The 20,766-nt window shown below is 37.9% G+C and overlaps 1 protein-coding gene across 2 annotated transcripts; it reads right to left on the reverse strand.

Annotated features, from left to right (window-relative positions):
- Positions 1-7,943: 7,943 nt before the first annotated feature.
- LOC134571658 (growth/differentiation factor 8-like) lies at positions 7,944-20,328 on the reverse strand. 2 transcript variants are annotated; one of them, XM_063430145.1, is made up of 3 exons: positions 19,551-20,328; positions 9,567-9,931; positions 7,944-9,178 (listed from the first exon to the last, which is right to left on the reverse strand). In XM_063430145.1, exons 1-3 carry the CDS (start codon positions 19,909-19,911, stop codon positions 8,798-8,800), a joined length of 1,107 nt encoding a protein of 368 aa, XP_063286215.1. In that variant the 5' UTR covers positions 19,912-20,328; the 3' UTR covers positions 7,944-8,797. The 2 variants fall into 2 exon arrangements, with proteins under 2 accessions (XP_063286215.1, XP_063286213.1); XM_063430143.1 differs by having other exon boundaries at positions 7,945-9,178; positions 9,567-9,934; positions 19,551-20,327.
- Between the last annotated feature and the right edge of the window lie 438 nt (positions 20,329-20,766).

The raw sequence follows: 20,766 nt of genomic DNA on the forward strand, positions 1-20,766 counted from the left end.
TATAAGATAAAGCCAGGGACTAATGAAAGTATTTAGAAAATTGGGCAGACTAGATGGGCCGAATGGTTCTTATCTGCCGTCATATTCTATGTTTCTATGTTTCCATGTTTCCTGGTTACCGATATTTGGCTTTGTCTCTCGTTATTCCATCTCTCTGTTGCCTTTGGCCTCGACTCGTGTTTTGACTATCCCTTTTTGCATAACCCGACCATTATAAGGATCGGTATTGCAATTCTCTCTACTCTGTCCTGTCTCGTGTTAGGATTCCCTAGTGAACGTTACAGTAGGGATAGGGTTAGGGTTACAGGAAAGTTGGGGTAAGGGTTAGTGTTAGAGATAGGGTTAGGGCTAGGGTTAGGAGGAGGGTTAGATTCCTGTCATCATTCCCTTAATTTTACCTCCCTCTCCTGTTTTGCCACTTTTCAGAAATCCGAAGCACTTCGGCACTTCCGAAATTCGGCACTTCGGCAATTTGGTTCGGAACTTCCGAAATTGGGGACTTCAGCAATTCGGGACTTCTGCAATTTGGTTCGGTTCGGCACTTCAGAAATTTGGCACTTCAGAAATTTGGCAATTTGGCACTTCGGCAATTCGGACATTCGTAAGCATCTGAATGTCCGAATTGACGAAATTTGTCCGAATTTAAATTCGTTCTGAAACAAATTGCACATGTCTAATACAAAGCATCTTTGCACATTGGATTTTTTAATTTTTTTGTCTATTTTTCTTCTTTTTTCTTTTTCTTTTTTGTACATTTGGCACTCAAATGGCAGGTGAAATTTAATGTAGAAAAATACAAAGTTATGCACTTTGGCATAAAGAATTCACAAGCAACTTATACCCTAAATGGAAGTGAATTAGGGATAACAACACACAAGTAGGATTTGGGAATTGCTATAGACAACAATCTATGCAACAATGTGCAATGCCAATCAGTGGCTAAGGCCAGCAACGTATTGTCATGCAGAAAAAAATGCATTAATTCTTGGGATGAGCATATAATTTTGCCTCTTTATAAATCACTGGTAAGACCACATCTTGAATATGCTGTACAATTGTGGGTACCTGTTCTGAAGAAGGATATTATGGCACTGGAAAAAGTACAGAGGCGGGCTACAAAATTAATAAAAGGAATGGAACATTTTAGCTATGAAGAATGGTTAACAAATGTAAACCTCTTTAGTTTGGAAAAACTTTGCCTCAGGGGGGATATGATAACATTATACAAATATATCCAGGGCCCATGTAAACCATTGTGTGGAAATCTAATGACCAACATGACTATACATAGGACACAAGGTCATGCATTTAGACTGGAATAAAGAAGATTTAGTCTAAGGTGTGTTTTTTTTTACCATAAGAACAATAAGGATGTGGAATTCTCTTCCTGAAGAAGAAGTTTTATCAGAATCTGTACAGATGTTTGCACAAAAACATAAAATGATATAATTTTTAAACTGTACGGTAATAACTTCTTGATCCAAGAATAAATCTGATCGCCATTTTGGGGTCAAGAGGGAATTTATTTGCAACACTTACAACAATCAAGTAACACACATTCATATAAAATGTAAGTTACTTAGCCAGTCAATGGAATGACAGGAATGAATAAGTAGATAACTCCCGAATTCCCACGGTATTAGGGAGCTATCTACTAAAAGGCTGAAAGACCTGAATTGGTCTTTCAGCCACATTTACTAATACTAAGTAAAGATTACATAGTATTAGTAAATTATGCCCCTACTCGCTATACCGCAAGTAGGGGCATGTCTAGTAAATAGCCTGTGGCTGCTCACTGTAAAAAAACACACAAAAAAAACTAGGGGCCCTAAAGTAAATTAAGGGGGGGACCTATTGTCTTCCCCCCCGGCCCCTACCCCTCAGCGGTGGGTGGGGGCCCTAAATTACAATAGGGGGGACCTATAGCGGTGGGTGGGGGCCCTATATACCAATAAGGGGGGGACCTAATGTCTTCCCCCCTGTCCCCCACCCCTGAGCGGTGGGTGGGGGCCCTAAATTAGAATAGGGGGGGGGACCTAATGTCCTTCCCCCTTGACCCCCACCCCAGAGACATATATAGCTTGGAGGAAAGACGAGACGGGGTGATATGATAGAAACATTTAAATACATAAAGGGAATCAACACAGTAAAGGAGGAGACTATATTTAAAAGAAGAAAAAGTATCACAACAAGAGGACATAGTCTTAAATTAGAGGGACAAAGGTTTAAAAATAATATCAGGAAGTATTACTTTACTGAGAGGGTAGTGGATGCATGGAATTGCCTTCCAGCTGAAGTGGTAGATGTTAACACAGTAAAGGAGTTTAAGCATGCGTAGGATAGGCATAAGGCTATCCTAACTATAAGATAAGGCCAGAGACTAATGAAAGTATTTAGAAAATTGGGCAGACTAGATGGGCCGAATGGTTCTTATCTGCCGTCACATTCTATGTTTCTATGTTTCTATGTCTCCCTTCCCCAGCAGCAGGACAATGTATTGGGAGTAGAGACAGTCGGTCTCCCTCCCCAGCGGCAGCTCAGCCCACAAAGGGGAGACAAAAAGCTCCACATCGGTGCAGAAGGGACCGTGGTCTCTGTGCCCAAACTACAGGGGGGTCGGTCCTGTCTCCCAGCAGCAGGGCTGTTTATCCAAAGGGAAGACAGTCTGTCTCACCCTCCAGCAGCAGCACAAGGTCCAGGGAGAGGAGCCTTATACCCCCTCTTCCCAGCTGGGCTCCAACCAGGCTACTCCAGCTGACGCACTGGCACCAGGGCAGAGTACCGCTGGTCTCTTCCCACTCAGCAACCCACCGATCTGGAGTACCAGTACCTCACACCGCCGTGATGGACCTCCTGGACATGGGCAAGCTACACATTACCCCAGGTGCAGTAGCCATTTATTGTGGGTGGGCTGCACTGCTGATTATATTTTGTGGGTGGGTGGCTGGACTAACCCAGGCACTGACCTACAGGAGATGTGGCGAAACCAACCTCACCATTGGGCATTGGAGAAGCCTGGTTGCTCACCTGCTCCCTTTGGATTATGGCCCCGTATTGAAACATTTGATTTTCCCCTGCAGAAATGCTTGTTCGTGCCTTTCTGCCCGGGTGTTCGGTAGATTGAATCTACCGAACAAACAGACGAACGACCGGACCACCAGGGTATGGAGTGTGCCGTCAATTGACCTCCCAGAAGCTGCGGTTAACCGCAGCTTAATTGACGAATGCTGGGTGGCCGTTGTTCGTATAGCCGAACACGTGGCAGCGCCCATTTTAAACTGCCGAACGGCCAGCAGTGTTCAGCTACAAAACTATGGAACTCAAAAATGACAGTTAAACTCACGAACACCGCTGAGCCGCCAACCTTCCTTCTCCTGCCTTCAGTCGTTTAGCCGAATGCCGATCCATTTGGTATTTTAATGTGTGAACGGTGTAACCCCAGATAGCTATGCCATGGAGCCTATTCGTATACCGAAAGACTATGTGAAAGACTTGAACTGGATGGATGTGATCTGAGCACCATTCGATAATAATGTGTGCTCAAATCTAAGCTATCTGGGGATAGGTTGAATGTACCTGTTTTATGCAATGGCTGCACAGTTATATATTTTTGTCTTTTTACTGCCATGTGGTTAATGGAGTTTTGCCTCTGTCCTGGGAGATAATTGGATTACTTCCCCATTATCTCCAGAATAGAGAGGAGGGATTATTCTGTAATTGTGGGAGTGTTTCACTGTGTATGCCTATGATTGGTCAGTGTACCATTGGTGCCCCAGTCTTCCATCTGGTCCTCAAGGAAAGTGTCCACCAGGTGGAAGACCTGCATAAATAACAGGCAGGTAACCCCATTAAAACAGATCACTGCTTGACCCTCAACACGGAGCCTTGTTTCGTTCTTGGGGGGGTTTATTGTATGCCGTTCCAGTTCGACTGCTAGGAGTGTAAGCCGTTCGTATGGTTTTTCCTGTTCGGCTGTTTGAAGCATTCGTATGGTTCCAGTTCGGGAGTTTGGAGAATTCGTATGGTTTCCTGTTCGGGAGATTGGTGTCTGCAGTAGCTGCCTGCATATCTGGAAGGGGAATATCCTCTAAACGGCATTTTAACCCTTTTATGTCTGGGGGTGCCGTTACACAGCCTAAAGTTAAAATGGCCCTGTACTGAATAGGGCAAAATCATTTGGAATGTATTTCCAGGCATAGTTCACAATATTCAATAATGTCGGGAGTTTGCAGATGAGACTCCTAACAAGCCTACTCTGCATATGCTTATTTTTTTATTTAATTCTTTTTTTTAATGTGGCAGATGGCTAGTAAGCGCAAAAGGCAAGTGAAAGGTAATTTGCGTACATCCATCCTGCCTATGTTCATTCTAACATTGGTGCTATGTACATATTCTGAATCTTTTACCTTGTATAGTGTTCTGCTGTGAATAGCACTGATTATTAACCAGACACCAAACGTATCCGACCTATTGATGCAAATTCTATCTGACTGACCAAATTAGCCTAAGTAAATATGTCATTCTGCAAAAATGTTGTAATTTTTACTGAATATTGTCTGTTACACCGAACAAATTCAAGATGTCCTAAGAGAATAGAAACTGTCATGGATCACTATAGACTGGTCATCTTTATCCTTTGACCTATTTTTCTTTTACCACCTATTGCACTGTATAGGTTCTCTCCCAAGACATCTTTGTTTATCACACAACCTACTGCCTTCAAACACTTTTGCACACAAGTAGCCACAGTGGATATTTTATCTTGTCTTTCTATAACTTTCTCAAACACAACATATATACTCTGGGAGAAATATTAAAGTTCACACATAGGTGATCACCATCAATAGTAACACAGGAAACTGTGGTCTAAGCTTAGAGAATCAATGTTGGCGTTGAGGAGAGTCAAGGGGAACATTATTACACATGTGGTGGGATTGCAAGCAACATAATACCATGCATACTAGAAATAGTCCACATCCCAATCTTTGGTAAATTGCTTCTACATTGTGTAGATTCCCCAAAATAAATAAAAAAAATAACTATTTAGCTCCTGAAAGCAGCAAAAATTCAATATCTCTGGAGATCCTTGCCAATTGTGTTCTTGGAAGACAGTGATAGTGGACCTATTTGCACCATATCCTAAGCAATGAGCAAAGGTTGATATGTTGCTTGGAGGGTTGAATTTAAAGCTTACACATTAAAGGTCCCTTTGCTGCACTGATAGAATTCTACACATAGTCAGTGACCAGAAAATGCACCGCTGTGAGTCTCCTGTAAAGTCCCCTACTTTAAGCACCTACTTCATGTTTAACAATAGTATCACTGTTTTACTAAACTCCAATTTATTGGTGGTTTGACACATATCCTCCATTTTCCTCTATCTCATGTGCAGCATGGTGGACACTAATGAAAACGGTGTAAGAGTTTTTCTAATCTAAACCAGAATAGCTCCCCCGGCAAGTCTTGGATGGTGTTATCGTTCCCATGTAACCAGGGGACTGGTCATCCCATGCTCCACTAATGAATCTGTATAGGATCAGTTTGTTTTAAGTATTAGAGCCAGAGGGCTTGGGGACTCCTGGAGACCATGTTATTTTTAGAACCAGAGGACTATGCATGCCTAGTGTTCTTGTACTAGGGAGTTTGGGGACCCCTCACTCATCATTATTCATGAACCACCAACACACAGACCGCCAGCTGAAGTAATGGCTAGGGGGACCCTCACTGCAAAGATGTTGAAAAAAAAAAAAGGTTCTCATTAGTTTTCAGGATCCCTGATCATTTCCTTTTTTTTCTTCTTTTTTTTTGCATAATGAGGCCTTTGGGTACTAATGGCTTAGATTTTCAGAGTCCAGTTGGTTTTCCATTTGTTTGTAACTACTTATACATTGATGTTGGTTCTAGCAGGCAAAACCGATCTTCTAGTTGAATCATTGTCTGTAGAAAATGCAATTATCACACGTAGGTTTTATGTGATTTTTAACATCTGTGGCAACCTTTCTGGGCATACAGGAGTTAATGGCTCTGCAACAATAGATAATGAATGGTGGGTAAAGGAGAAACAAAAACAACTTACCGTCTTTTATCGCCAGGAAGTAAATCTGGACTCTTATTGATCTTTGAGGAATAGGTGCTGTTAAAATCCAACAAAAATGCAATATGAAACTCAAACGTCAACTCAACTCAAGCGTCACAAAAAAATAAAAGACAAAATAAAGTTTGTATTATATAACTTTCATATAATATGCTTTAGACCAGTGTTAATTTTGTCAACTAACAATTTTAGTCAAATTTTAGTCGACTAAAATCTACTGGCGATCTAGTCGACTAAATCTAGACTAAAACTAAAACAATTCAGATGGATGAAATACGACTAAAACTAAAATGGCTTTTTAGTCAAAAGATTATGACTAAAACTAAATTGAAATTTTCCGCCAATATTAACACTGCACAGAGGGACTGTGAAAGGGGCAGAAGAGACAGACCAGGGCTTGCTAGAAAGACACCTTGAGGGGCTGGGAAGACTCACAGAGACACAGGGAGGCTGGGGAAGAGAGAGATGGAGGCTTTAACTAAACCAATTCGATTTCAGTTGTGTCGACTAATTTATATTGGCTGCCCAGTCAACTAAAACTAGACTAAAACTAATCAATTCAGATGGCTAAAATACAACTAAAACTAAAATGTCTTTTTAGTCAAAAGACTATGACTAAAACTAAATTTAAATTTGCCGCCAAAATTAACATTGCTTTAGACTAACTATATCCAGTCCACTTTAATTAATTTATAGATATTAATACCTCAAGCATCTTTTCTTTGGGGTTCTGGGTGTTTCAAATATTACACAGTCCAGATGCTGTATGAATTTTAGACTTATTTCCATAATATTCTGTTTTGTATAACCCTAGATGAAATATGTAACAGATTGCAATTTTTTTAATTTGAAGCATATGCATTTATTTACTTGATATATTCTTTTTTCTGAAACAATACAGAAGTGTCAGGTATATAACATACATTTTTTACAGTTCTGCATATTTACAAAATATAACCTACAGATATCATGTTAATGTAAGAAATATTTATTTCACAAAGATTATGAGAAGTTTTGCATGTGTTTTGTATAATTCAAATAGCATTTTTTTTTCCTTTTTGTCTTACATCATTTTACCTACTCCCATGTTTACTACAGAACAAAAAAAGCATGAAAAAAAAATGTGTCCATAAAAACAACATTTGAAATCACGTTGCAAGCATATTTACTATTTTAATGCATTGCAGACACATGGACCAAGTAGTAAGGGTTTTTTTTTGTACATTATTTCAACAACAGACTTTATACTGGGGAAATGATGGTCATTTTTAGAGACGTAAACAAAATTAATTTTAATACACAAAAATATGGACGCCTAATATCTGGAACAAACATTTCCTGTAGAGGTAAAACTACAAATATTAACTAACAATTGAACTATCTTAACTTGCATTCACTTTTGACAATTATAACATGTTTTCTCTGATCAAAAAAAATCAAAAACAAAAAAAAGCCAAGTTCCGGTGTCAAGGAATAAAAAGTTTATCGTTTATAACTGTCATGCTGTCATAATAAAGCAGCCTATTGGTTTTGTTAAAAAATCCTGAAACAAGAACTCTCGATTTTTTTTTTACATATTAATTTGGATGAAGACATAGAGGAGATTGTCAGGGTATATTTATATACATAATCAATGCCTGGGTCTCTCTGTCTCCCAATATACAGAGTGTATGCAATGTATGATCATATACTTTAACTAACCCCCCATTATATTTCCCTTGGTGAGGGAGATGAGTGTTTTTAAATTAAACTATTACATTTTGTGAGACTTGTGAGAATTACTGTTTAGTGAGTGAGTGCACTGGATCTTGTATGTTGTATGTATGTATATATATATATATATATATATATATATATATATATATACACACACACATATATCCCAGGGCTTAAAATGTCACGCTCTAGGCTGCTAGCCAGGCATTATAACTTACTTGCCACTCCGAGCCTGAAGATCCATGGCATATTCATCAGGGATGAATTTCTTCTCGCAGGGCTAGGACGATATATATCGCGACACATATGTAAATATCTGAATATCATGTTACCCAGTATGCTATGGTCATTAGGGGCACATATTGACCCATCTTCACATTTAATTTTACAATTCAGAAGTCAAACCTTGTCATTTGCTTGACTAGGTATACCATGTTTCATGCAAACCACTTGCTGGCTAAAAATTATGGGAAATTATGTAGATAGTTAGTAAATAAAACATCTCCCTTTGTCACAATAGCCTAGTGTTCTGATAAAGAAAACTGACTTTATATATTATCTACATTAATTTGTAACTAGGCACAATAGTTTGCCATTTTCTGAAATTGTCCACAATCATATTCAAAAAGGACACATTAAAAAAAAAGTCTGTTTTTGCTGTAAGAAATCAATACGGATGTAGCAAATTGCTTTTAAGCATTAAATGTAAAAAATGTATTTTATTGTATTCTACTTCATATAAAATATATTGAATAGATTTAATTGTCCTTCGGGTTGGAAAAAGTTGAAACAGAACAGAAATATTTTCTTTGTACATATACACATTACCAATTTCAGTAACATGTATAATATTGTCTTCCTGTAGTTTATATAACACATCGTGCTACTACATTAACCCTGTATTTAGGGTTGCTTTCTTTAGCTTAGTGTACAGATGGTTTCAGTATATGAAGGGAGGAAGATTTATACACATTTTTTCTTGTATATTCAAGAGCACCCACAGCGTTCTACCACCATTGCCGGTATTTTTCCATAAATGATTTGTTCATTTTCATTGAAATATAGCATATTTATCGGAGACATTCTTGTTGGGGTGCAGCATGGGCCTGCGGAGCCTCTTGGGTTGGCATGTTGAATTATGTGAGTATGGGCATATTTTTGAAGAAACACAATTCCACATTCTCCAATGCAGTAGTTGGCTTTGTATCGTTTTGGTGCTATGATCCAGTCCCACCCAAATGCTTCAAAGTCCACTGTCAGTGGATAGCGGCAGCACCGAGATTCAGTAGAATGCTCATCACAGTCAAGACCAAAGTCGCGACGGGACCTTTTTGGCGTATCCATAACTTTTACCTCTATAAAAGGACTCTGATAATAAAAAAATAATAAAAAAAAGCAGACAAATGTATCAGAATATATATGCTAGTTTTCACATACTCTTTCTATTACAATATTTCTATTTTGTTATGTAAGCAGTTTAACAGAAAATACATAGCGCATGTTCACATTCCCATATAACAATAAAAAAAGAGTTGAGATGATGTTAAATTACCAAAATTCACTTAATCCACTTAAATTAATAAAAGTAAATTCTAAAATATTAAAAGTTTTGTTACGCTACGTCTCACAGGTGAAAAACGTATGTTTCTTTTTATAATATAACTGAAATCATATTGTTAGTGTTTGACATAACTTGGATGTCACCTATTCAATAAATTATTGGGTTTATCTAATTCTGTCTTCATACTTCACCTACCAGTCCATCATCATTCGATCCACGGTGGGCTACTGGAACATCTTTTCCATTTTCATCAGTGGCTTTAATCTCGATGCCTAGGTTGGATTCTGGTTGTTTTAGCCAGTTTTGCAGAGCTGTTTTTACGTCCAGGCTTTTCCAAGTTCCAGGACCTGGACTTAGTTCAAGCTTCAGTGCTCTAATTCCGGTAGACCTGGTGCCATCATTCAATCCCTTAGCAAGTCTAAAGGTCTGCACAAATACTGTGGTACGCCTCTGTACTGGTTTTAAATATATCCACAGTTGAGCCTTTGCAATTTTGTTGTATTGCATTATTGAGCTGAACTTAAAGTAGCAACATTTTGGTTTGTCTGTAGCTAAGGGATCTGCTGTATAAAAAGAGAGAGAGAGAAAGAAAGCAAAAGATGTATCATAAATGAAAACATATGGATGAAGGTTTTTGCAAAATTATGCTTTTTTTTAAGGGTAAATTCAATCAAGCAATGCCAAATGATAAATGTACCAGTACGTAAACGGACAATCTAAGCACCATAACCATTGCAGATACTTATAGTGGTTATGGTGCCAATAGTGTTTAGGAGCTGTTTCCCTGGGTTTTTGTTAAACCGCCATGGACAGAATACAACCCTCTTGCCAGAGCAGAGACAGTACGGGCCTGCTCTGTCAGAAGCTGGAATGTGACAACACTCCAGCCCCAGTTGCGTGGAGCTGTGCAGTCAATGTACTAGACATTATAATGATTTATGATTAATGATTTATAATTAATAAACATTAAGTGTGTGTGAGCGTGTATTTATGTATGACTGTAAGTATGTGTGTGTATATGAATGCGTCTGTATATAAGAATGTGTGTGTATGCTTCTGCATATGAATGTGAGTGTCTGAAGTAGAATCTGTGTGTGAATATGTTTTTGTCATGTTTCCCTAACAATGGGAGTTATGGGCAATGCAAAGCATCACACAAAAAAACATAATAAAATAGCAACTCTACAGCTTGGTGCCAAGAATCTTAGGCACACCGTTGCTTTCCTTGTACCTAAAACCTCGCCCTTTGCTTGCTACTCTTATAATGTAGAAGTCACCATTCAAATTATCTGTCCAACCATAGATGGCCTCTCCAGGAAGTAAGTGTAAGTGTACCACTGGGGAGCCATTTATACTATATCCATACTAAGGATTTTTGAGAAACATCTCCATGGATTTAAAAACATTTTTAAACTTTTGTTTGCATTACCTACATAAATTGAACATTATGTTATACTTTATCAATTGACTGGAAACATGCTAGGTATAAGTTAACTCATAGATTGAAAGCTCTTTTTAGCAGGGCTAGCTTCATCTCTAGCTATTATTAATATTCTGTGTCAATCACTTGTTGTCAAATACCACCATTCTATAATTGCAAAGCGCCATGAAATATATTGGCATTACATAAATGCTAATAATAATAATTGAAACAATAAATGATACAGTAAGTTGTCTTTTACCAAAACTGTGAATGTTGGGTATCAAATGACTTTATTCTTGATGTGTGAATTACTCTAAGGTTACCAAATGTTTATGAGATGCCAATTGTTAACATTATCAATTCAGCAAAAGGGTGAATCAAACATCAACAAATAGAGAGCACCAGCACACGCAACTTCTAGTTACCTAATTAACTTTATTCTATAGTTTGCACATGCATTAGGAAGGTGTGTTGCAATTTGTACATTGACACTCACGTGAGAAAATCATAAACATGAGAATTAGCATCATTGAGTGTTCTTCTTATTGGCTTCAAATTGATATTTAGGGATCTTCATTATGTATTAAACTGAGAATTTATAATTAATTCTAAAGAAATTAAAAAATATCAGTAAAATTCAGTCTTGGGTACTTCTTGAAGTGCATCGCCGAAGACTGAAAAATGATTCTTATTTCATTTTTGAAAATGCAGAAGAGGACCAAATAGTATATAGTTAGCACTTGCAGTAACACTTGTGATAAAGGTCAACAAGAGTGTTATTATTGGCTCAGGATTCCACTGGCTCAAGATTAACATCTGCTATAGAGTATATTATATTAAGATTATTTTAGGAAAGGCAAGATGTAATTGCAAACAGCAACAAGTGCACAACATTATGACAAGCTATAGTGTTTGCGGAAGAGCTCAAGAATATTCTAGTTTCATGTATCCTAACACATCTATTAGAAGGACACTGTAGGCACCAGAACTTCTACAGCTTAATGTAGTGATTCTGGGTCAGAGATGATGTAACTTCAGGCTCAGCTGTGTAAACACTATCCAATATTTATATTGCTGCCTAATCCCAACTCTAGTGGCTATCACTTGGACAGCCACTAAAAGGTTTCCTGAATGCGGTCCTTCAAAGATTGCAGTACGTTTGACATCTCCACACTCTGCATGGAGATGCTGGACACTGCCCATAGAGATAAATCGAGTCAATTATTCTCTATGAGGAGATGCTGATTGGCATAGCGATTGCCGCACATGTGCCTAGCCTCCCAGTACTTCCCTTCGGTGAAAAATTGGATTGGCTAAGATCATTTATAATGATCTCAGCATGAGGAGGAGAGGCAGCAAGAATCCAAATAGTATAACTCGAGCATTAATAATACATATGATTTAAATAAAAAGCATATATTACAAGCATTACATTCTACTTGGTGTTGTTACACCTTGTGGTAAATGAATTAATTACATCGATGTAATGATGAGGTTTCCCCAATATATAATAAAATCTACTCTTCAACTCATACAAAACACAAGACAAGCCTTCAAAATACTGAATTATAGAATAATTTAGGAACCAGCATGTTTGATATAGGTTTACAAATCTCAGCTCTACTCAGAATTTAGCTTTTCAGCATGTACAGTTCTCAATTTAAGGTAATGTGCATGCATATAAAAAATAAAAGTGCTAAATTTGATAGCTTTGTGGATGAATAATATTTATATTGATACATTATAATGATAAAGCAGTCTAATGACCATTGGAAGTAAATTTGGACCTCTGGCTACACCTACCTATGAATTTTGTTTAGTGAATCAGTTTTATTATTATGTGGCTTAACCCCTTAAGGACCAAACTTCTGGAATAAAAGGGAATCATGACAGGTCACACACGTCATGTGTCCTTAAGGGGTTAAAGCAGCACTGTCACCCCCTACAAAATGAGTATTTCATCAAGATCACATCTTTATGAAATACTCATATTGACTGTGTTGGAATTCCACTGTAATTCCAACCAAGTCCAAAGATCTACAAAAAGGAACAAGTAGGGGCTAATTTTTCTACTTCATACCACCATACTTTTTGACACTTGGTGGAACTACTGCCGCCAAGAAGTGTCAATTCTACAGGAGTGAAGCTGACTCTTGGCAGCAGAAGCACCAGGCTCAGAAGAGGACTGGCCGGAAAAAGCATAGTGGTGCCAAGCAGGCACAGGTTCAGTTAAGTAGAACTCACCTTTGTCTGCCTCCTGATCACAATATGTACAAATCAGTAAATTTGAGCATTTGGTTTCAAATGAATTGCGATACGTCAGAATTTTAAGGGAACAGCAATTCATTAAAATTCTGTCAATATGACCTAATCATGAAACAAATGGAACAAGGAAAGAATGAGCCGTTTTGTTTGGTGATTCAGAGATCCTCCGATGGAACCAATGATTGATGGGGAAAAAAAGTGATTAAATACAGTGGACAGCCACTAAAGGTTAATTTTATTCATAGATCAAATGAGAAGTGACCAACAGAGGGGAAAAAAGGAGGAGCGGTTTACTTATATTTTCTACAGCACTGTGAGTCCTCTGGCTCTGGCGAACGTTCTGCCTCCCGCTATGTAATCTGACGGTCCAATCCAATAATCCACAGAGCAGCATTGGGGACTGATGCACATGCACAGTGGGCTCAATACACGTATCGTAATGCTTCTCATAGGAAAGTATTGAAATGAATGCTTTCCTATAAGCTGCATTTGGTCACACGACCGAGTTTTACTTAGTCACTGCAGAGGAAGCTCATCTACAATAAGTTACACTAGAGGTGTGTTTAACATATGTTTTACATTGCAGGGTTAAAATAACATGACCACTTTATTGAGATGAAGTGTTTTGGGGGACTTTAGTGGTACTTTAACCCCTTAAGGACCAAACTTCTGGAATAAAAGGGAATCATGACATGTAACACATGTCATGTGTCCTTAAGGGGTTATCAGTTATCACAAAATGTTTATTTTATTTCCATAATCAGTTTCGTAATGTATGAATATTGTATTTATTCCAATACAAGCAATTTTCAGGTTAATTTCATATTCTCATAACATGAGTTAGATTCAAATAGCCGAACTGGGGTAAATAACTACAACTCAGGGTAGTTGGGTCATTTTTGCCACTCAGCTGTTTTAACACAAATTTTGCAAATCGACTGTCAACTTACCACAACTCTTTAAGGAACTGATACCATGATAGAATTACAAATTTAGGCAAATAGTTTATATAGTCAAATTACATTTCAGCTTCAGTGTAGGTACAGATTTGCTATTATAGCCCACATTTTGCAATATTTTTCATTTACTAATAGTGTTGAATATGCCCCTATTACAGGGATAGGTGACCATCAGCACTCCAGATGTTGCGGACTACATCTCCCATAATGCTCTTAGAGCCAAAATGCTGGAAAGGCATCAGGGGAAATGTAGTCCACATCATCATGAGTGACGTAGGTTGTATACCTCTGGTCTATTATTTCGACCACAAAGGAGCATTTTGGATCTTTGCAAAGCCTATTCTACAGGTGTATTTAATAAAGACATACTGAACACTAAGAAGGCATAACATGTATTTAGTTTCATAATTGAGTGAAGTGTGAAGTCTGCCAGGTAAGAGACTAAATGCTAATTCCTTTATATGGCATGGTGAGAACATTATGGTATATAAGTCCAAATATATATACCGTTCTTCAAACTACTGATGGTAAGGATTGTCTTTTTGCTGATGATACTAAGATATGTAACAGGGTTGATGTTCCAGGAGGGATAAGCCAAATGGCTAATGATTTAGGTAAACTAGAAAAATGGTCAGAGTTGTGGCAACTGACATTTAATGTGGATAAATGCAAGATAATGCATCTTGGACGTAAAAACCCAAGGGCAGAGTACAGAATATTTGATAGAGTCCTAACCTCAACATCTGAGGAAAGGGATTTAGGGGTGATTATTTCTGATGACTTAAAGGACCACTCTAGTGCCAGGAAAGCATACTCGTTTTCCTGGCACTAGAGTGCCCTGAGGGTGCCCCCACCCTCAGGGACCCCCTCCCGCCCGGCTCTGGAAAGGGGAAAGGGGTTAAATCTTACCTTTTTCCAGCGCTGGGCGGAGAGATCTCCTCCTGCTCTCCTCCTCCGATCCTCCTCTTCTCCTCCCCGTCGGCTGAATGCGCACGCGCGGCAAGAGCTGCGCGCGCATTCAGCCGGTCACATAGGAAAGCATTCATAATGCTTTCCTATGGACGCTGGCGTGCTCTCACTGTGAAAATCACAGTGAGAAGCACGCAAGCGCCTCTAGCGGCTGTCAATGAGACAGCCACTAGAGGACATAGGGGGAAGGCTTAACCCATTCATAAACATAGCAGTTTCTCTGAAACTGCTATGTTTATGAAAAAATGGGTTAACCCTAGAAGGACCTGGCACCCAGACCACCTCATTAAGCTGAAGTGGTCTGGGTGCCTAGAGTGGTCCTTTAACCCCTTAAGGACACATGACGTGTCTGACACGTCATGATTCCCTTTTATTCCAGAAGTTTGGTCCTTAAGGGGTTAAAGGTAGGCAGACAATGTAATAGAGTAACAGGAAATGCTAGCAGAATACTCAGTTGTATAGGGAGAGGTATTAGCAGTAGAAAGATGGAAGTGCTCATGCCATCGTACAGAACACTGGTGAGACCTCACTTGGAGTATTGTACGCAGTACTGGAGATTGTATCTTCAGAAGGATATTGATACTTTAGAGAGAGTTCAGAGAAGGGCTACTAAACTGGTTCATGGATTGCAGGAAAAAACTTACCAGGAAAGGTTAAAGGAACTTAACATGTAAAACTTGGAAGAAAGACGAGACATAAAGGGAATCAACACAGTAAAGGAGAAGACTATTTAAAAGAAGAAAAACTACCACAACAAGAGGACATAGTTTTAAATTAGAGGGGCAAAGGTTTAAAAATAATATCAGGAAGTATTACTTTACTGAGAGGGTAGTGGATGCATGGAATAGCCTTCCAGCTGAAGTGGTAGAGGTTAACACAGTAAAGGAGTTTAAGCATGCGTCGGATAGGCATAAGGCTTTCCTAGATATAAGATAAGGCCAGGGACTAATGAAAGTATTTAGAAAATTGGGCAGACTAGATGGGCTGAATGGTTCTTATCTGCAGTCACATTCTATGTTTCTAATGACATACTGCCACCCAGTGATGTATTGGTCCTTTTTACAATATGGTAGACTGTTTGGAAAAGGTACAGAGTGAGCAGTAACTGGAATATGAGGTGTGACACCTAACAAAATAGCTCTGAGTACCAAAACACAGATTGATAACATTTTCTATATATCTACTTGTAATATATAATATGCACAGGTTTTATAAATCAGCAGTTTATATATTAGTATGAAGTACATTTAAATACTTGGGTTCAGTCACAAAACAGTGAATTGGCGTGAATTGAAAACCAAATCGCAAAATTAAGTTTAAAATGGTCCAACTGTGACTATAGTTGACTTGGAGAATTTTATTTCCAGATCAGCTATTTTAGTTCTACATTTTGCAAGTCTGTTTCCACTGCCCTATGATTCACTGTTCAGCGACTATACCCCAGTCTGTTGAAATTAATATTGGGGAGTTTGGCTTTCACTAAACAGGAAAATATTTTTAAAACAATATATTATGAAGTGGAAAAAAAAAATTGATTCTGTGATTTTTCCAGCTTGGCAAGACTGGCCTCAAATTTGTAGGCCTACAGTCAATAGCAAATAAAACCTTGCATTGTGTATAGCTTTAAATACAGCATTCCTGAAAGAAAATGAAATTGTTCTCTCTTGTATTTAGAATTCTTACATCCTCAGTCCTACTCATTACATTTGTTGTTGAGTTATCTTATTGTGACTTAAACACATAGGGGCATATTCCCTAAATACAAGATTGTAGTAAACTAAACGGCAAAATTAAAAATGTAGCTAAAAATAGCTGTTATTGACACCATTTCACATAGAGTTATAGCTTGGCTATTTTAGTCTTAATTTAGCAGTTCGGTTTTCAAATCATCACCTATATTCCTTAGAGAAAAAACTAATTAAACAATTCCTTGAGCATAGCTGACTAGATATGCACTGATATTTATTTTATATCCCTGAACTAAATAGCAACTCTGCTGTACTGTCGAGGGCAAAACACAAGAGCATTTATTTTTTTCAGATACAGCCTATTTGAATCAAAAACATAAGGGAAAATAATTAGGTGCAGGGAACCTAGTGCCAAAATTCTCTTGGGCTTAGACATGTTTTACCCGACACGGTTCATATATCATCCACACTGGAAAATGCTACTACGTACATATGGGCGCGCGCGCGCGCACACACACACACACACACACATTCACACACACACACACACCATTGAAAAACTAATTTTGGCAAAAATAGCAGATTTTAAAAAAAAAATAGCTCACCTATAACCACAGCTTTGCTACTATAGCTTACATTTCACAATTCGGTTTTAAATTCACTGTTTAGTGAATAAACTCAAAAGAAAATCAGGTTTGTAGATTAAAGTGTGGATTATCTGAAATACTAATTGAACAACAGTTCAAATTAGGCAAACTAAAATCATAACTGATCTGGTTAATTATTCTGCTATTTTGGCCTGTAATGAATAAATTCACTTTGCTGACAATCCACACTTTAGTAAGTACATCATTCCGTGTAAGGGTTATTCATTAAACCAGGAGAGTAATGGAGAATACACATGAGAATTCTAATTTTTTTGTTAGAGAACATTTCCAATGTGTGGCTATTTCGACCTAACGTTTTAATATTCCGTTTTCAATCTACATTATTTCTCCAACTATCTTTTGCAAATGTATTCACTAAACTTGGAATCTAACAAATTGAATCCGAATGGCGTAACTGAGGTTAAAGTAGCTGTTTCAGTTATACAGGGTTATTCACTACAGTGAGAATTGTCTGGAATTCATAGTGATTTTAAAGCAAATTTCAAATTTAAGACAGAACTAGCCTAACAAAAAGCATATGTGACTTGAGCATTCCTCCAGGTCAGCTATTTTGGTCTTAAATTTGAAATTAACTCTCTTTGATTTCCAAACAATTTTTACTAAATTTAATAAATGACCCTAATAGTCACAGAATCTGAATTTAGTGAATAACCCTCTGTCTCTAATATACACTTTTTTTTTCTTCACAAAAATGTAACTATATCTACCTCTAATCATACAACACCTAACTCCTACCAACCAGCTAATTAAATGTTCCAGTGTCACACCATTCATGATCATGTTGCCATTACAGCTGTATTTCAGAAGAATGCTATATACATATTTGAAACATTCCGCTTTACGATGCAGCTTAGAATTATTGCACAGGAGGGAAAAGACAGATGGCAAAGGTCATAATTGTATCCGCTGTGGGAAACCAGTCCAAAATACCGCTTTCAACACCTTAACCACTATAGCAAGTCATGCTGTGATATGGAGTGTACTATTTTTATGTTAGAAGAACAGAACAGCACCTCTTAATTTACATTGTAACACACACACACGTGCGCGCGCCCGTGCGTGTGTGTTTATATATATATATATATATACACTGAAATTCCTTGCTCTCAGGCTGCAAATAAACAATGTTGCCGGGTTCAATACCAGGGCTCCAACATCCAATCTATATGTAGATGACTGCACTCTCAGTCTTTCAATAAAAATTTACTTTTATTCCATAGTAATTCAAATCAGGATCAACGTTTCAGTCCCACATAAGGACTTTCATCAGGATCATAGATATATATATATATATATGTGTGTGTGTGTGTGTGTATTGATGTATTTGTTAAGCGTATTGGTTGCTTAGGAAACCAAAAGGTTAGATCTCCTTTTGCAACTGGCAACTATATACAAAGCAACAATTCATTGATAATAACACAGACACACGTTTAGACACACTTCTAATTAAAATGCTTTTCTTATATTTCAGTTCATGGCATCTATCAAAATGTATGTTTATAAAGATTTAATATAAAACATAACAGGAGATATGAGATTTTATAGTTAGATATCAAAGTTAATAAGTAAATAGTGAGCTGGACAAGTATGTTATCAATAAGAATGTTAAATGAGTATGGCAAATAATTCAGTTTTATACCAATTAAGATACATTTTGAAAACCATCTACCCTAATAAACACAGGACTTCAAAGTAAATCGTGTAGTGTAAGACTGATTGATGCACCTGGATTGAAGCTCTCTAGCACTGAATCCCATTAGCACTGTTATACTAGAAGGACATGCAATCCCAAGCAGTGGTGGTTTTGTATAGTTATCTGTCACCTAACTAGGCATACTTATAGATGTATAGGTATGAACATACTGCAAAGCAATAGAGTTTCTGTCTGTCCTGTCACCACAGACACCAACTGCTGGGCTGTCTAAAAATAGTGCTCAGTAAAAGTCTCCAACCTCAATCACTGTCTTAGCACTTACCCAAGGGATACAATGTATCGTTTAATATATTCACAGGAATAGAAAGTTCTGCAGAACACACTGTATCTACTTCATTCTTGAAAAGTACAAAATCCTGAAATGCAGTCCTAATATACATGGGCATCATGCTGTTGGTGTGCAGGAGAATCACAAATATTTACTAATGTAAATAAAGCATGGGTGCCCGATGGGTGCTTAAAGGCACAGAACACGTTTTTGCATTCTACTTACCCTCTGTGGGCATTGTGATGATAGTCTCAGTGGTTGCATGATAATCATCTTCTTCCAGAGATCCTTCACTGCTGTCATCACCTTGCACATCATAATGGTCAATCAGCTCTTCTAACGGTGGAGCTTTGGGCAGGCGATGCTTTATAGTAGCCTTGCTGATGCTGGGAGGCTGCTCCAGACGTAGTTTACTCAGGATCTGTAGTTTTATGGCTTCTAGTCTAGAAGACTTGTTGTTCTGTCTCCAGGTGCAGGCACTGCACAAGGTATCTTTGTCAGGAGCTGGATTGCTGTCATTCAAATCCACAGGGCTGAGTACTAGCAAGGCACAGAGGCAAAAAGTGCACAGACTTAATTTTATCATGTTCTCATTCAGTGACTATGTAATTATTTTATATTGGGATTTGGAGATTTGGAGTTTTTTTTGCAGCAGAATCTCTTTCAGCCCCCAATGAGTTCTAGAAGAAATATGTTAAGAAGAGAGCAGCTAGCAAATGCAATGTTAAATCATGTATTCTACATGTGTACTTTTATACTGCAACTTAAGTTACGCTTGTGTCCTCAGAACCAGCGATTGGCTGCCACACACACTCACACAATGAATCTCACTGGCAGCGAGATGGTCACGGTGAAAGAAGAGTATTTAATACAGCCCACTGGGACTTCATCATTCTGAACACATAAACACAACTGCACTCTGCTGCTCAGGACAATTCCATTGTACTGACCTTACATGCAAAGCACAATCTGCAGGGGATCTAGGGTAACAGATATTATAGGGACTTATTTACTCAACAAGCAGTGCTAGGGAATTGAAAACTTAATTGAAAAAAAAACCTTAGAAAGAAAAAAAAAAAATCTATCAGGGGTGCCCAAAAAGTAGAACTCCAGATGTTTTAGAACTACAGCTTCCATTAGGTTTCTTTGTCATTCTAAAAACATTCCAAAGGCATGCAAAGCAGCATGGGAGTTGTAGTTCTACACCATCTGGGAATCTACCTTTTGGGCACCCTAGATATATATATATACATATATAAATAAATAAAAGCTGGAAAGATTCTCCAAGTCAGCTATAGTTAAAGCAAATGTTGGAGTAAATGTTTTCACACTTTTTTCACAACACTATTATTTGAAGGGTTATTCACTAAATATTGAACTGTAGCAAAATGAAAATCAAATGGCAAACATAGCTGGTCTAGGGGGATCTACATTGTATAGG

The sequence above is a fragment of the Pelobates fuscus genome, chromosome 8 (assembly GCF_036172605.1).
Source record: "Pelobates fuscus isolate aPelFus1 chromosome 8, aPelFus1.pri, whole genome shotgun sequence".
Taxonomy (NCBI): domain Eukaryota; kingdom Metazoa; phylum Chordata; class Amphibia; order Anura; family Pelobatidae; genus Pelobates; species Pelobates fuscus.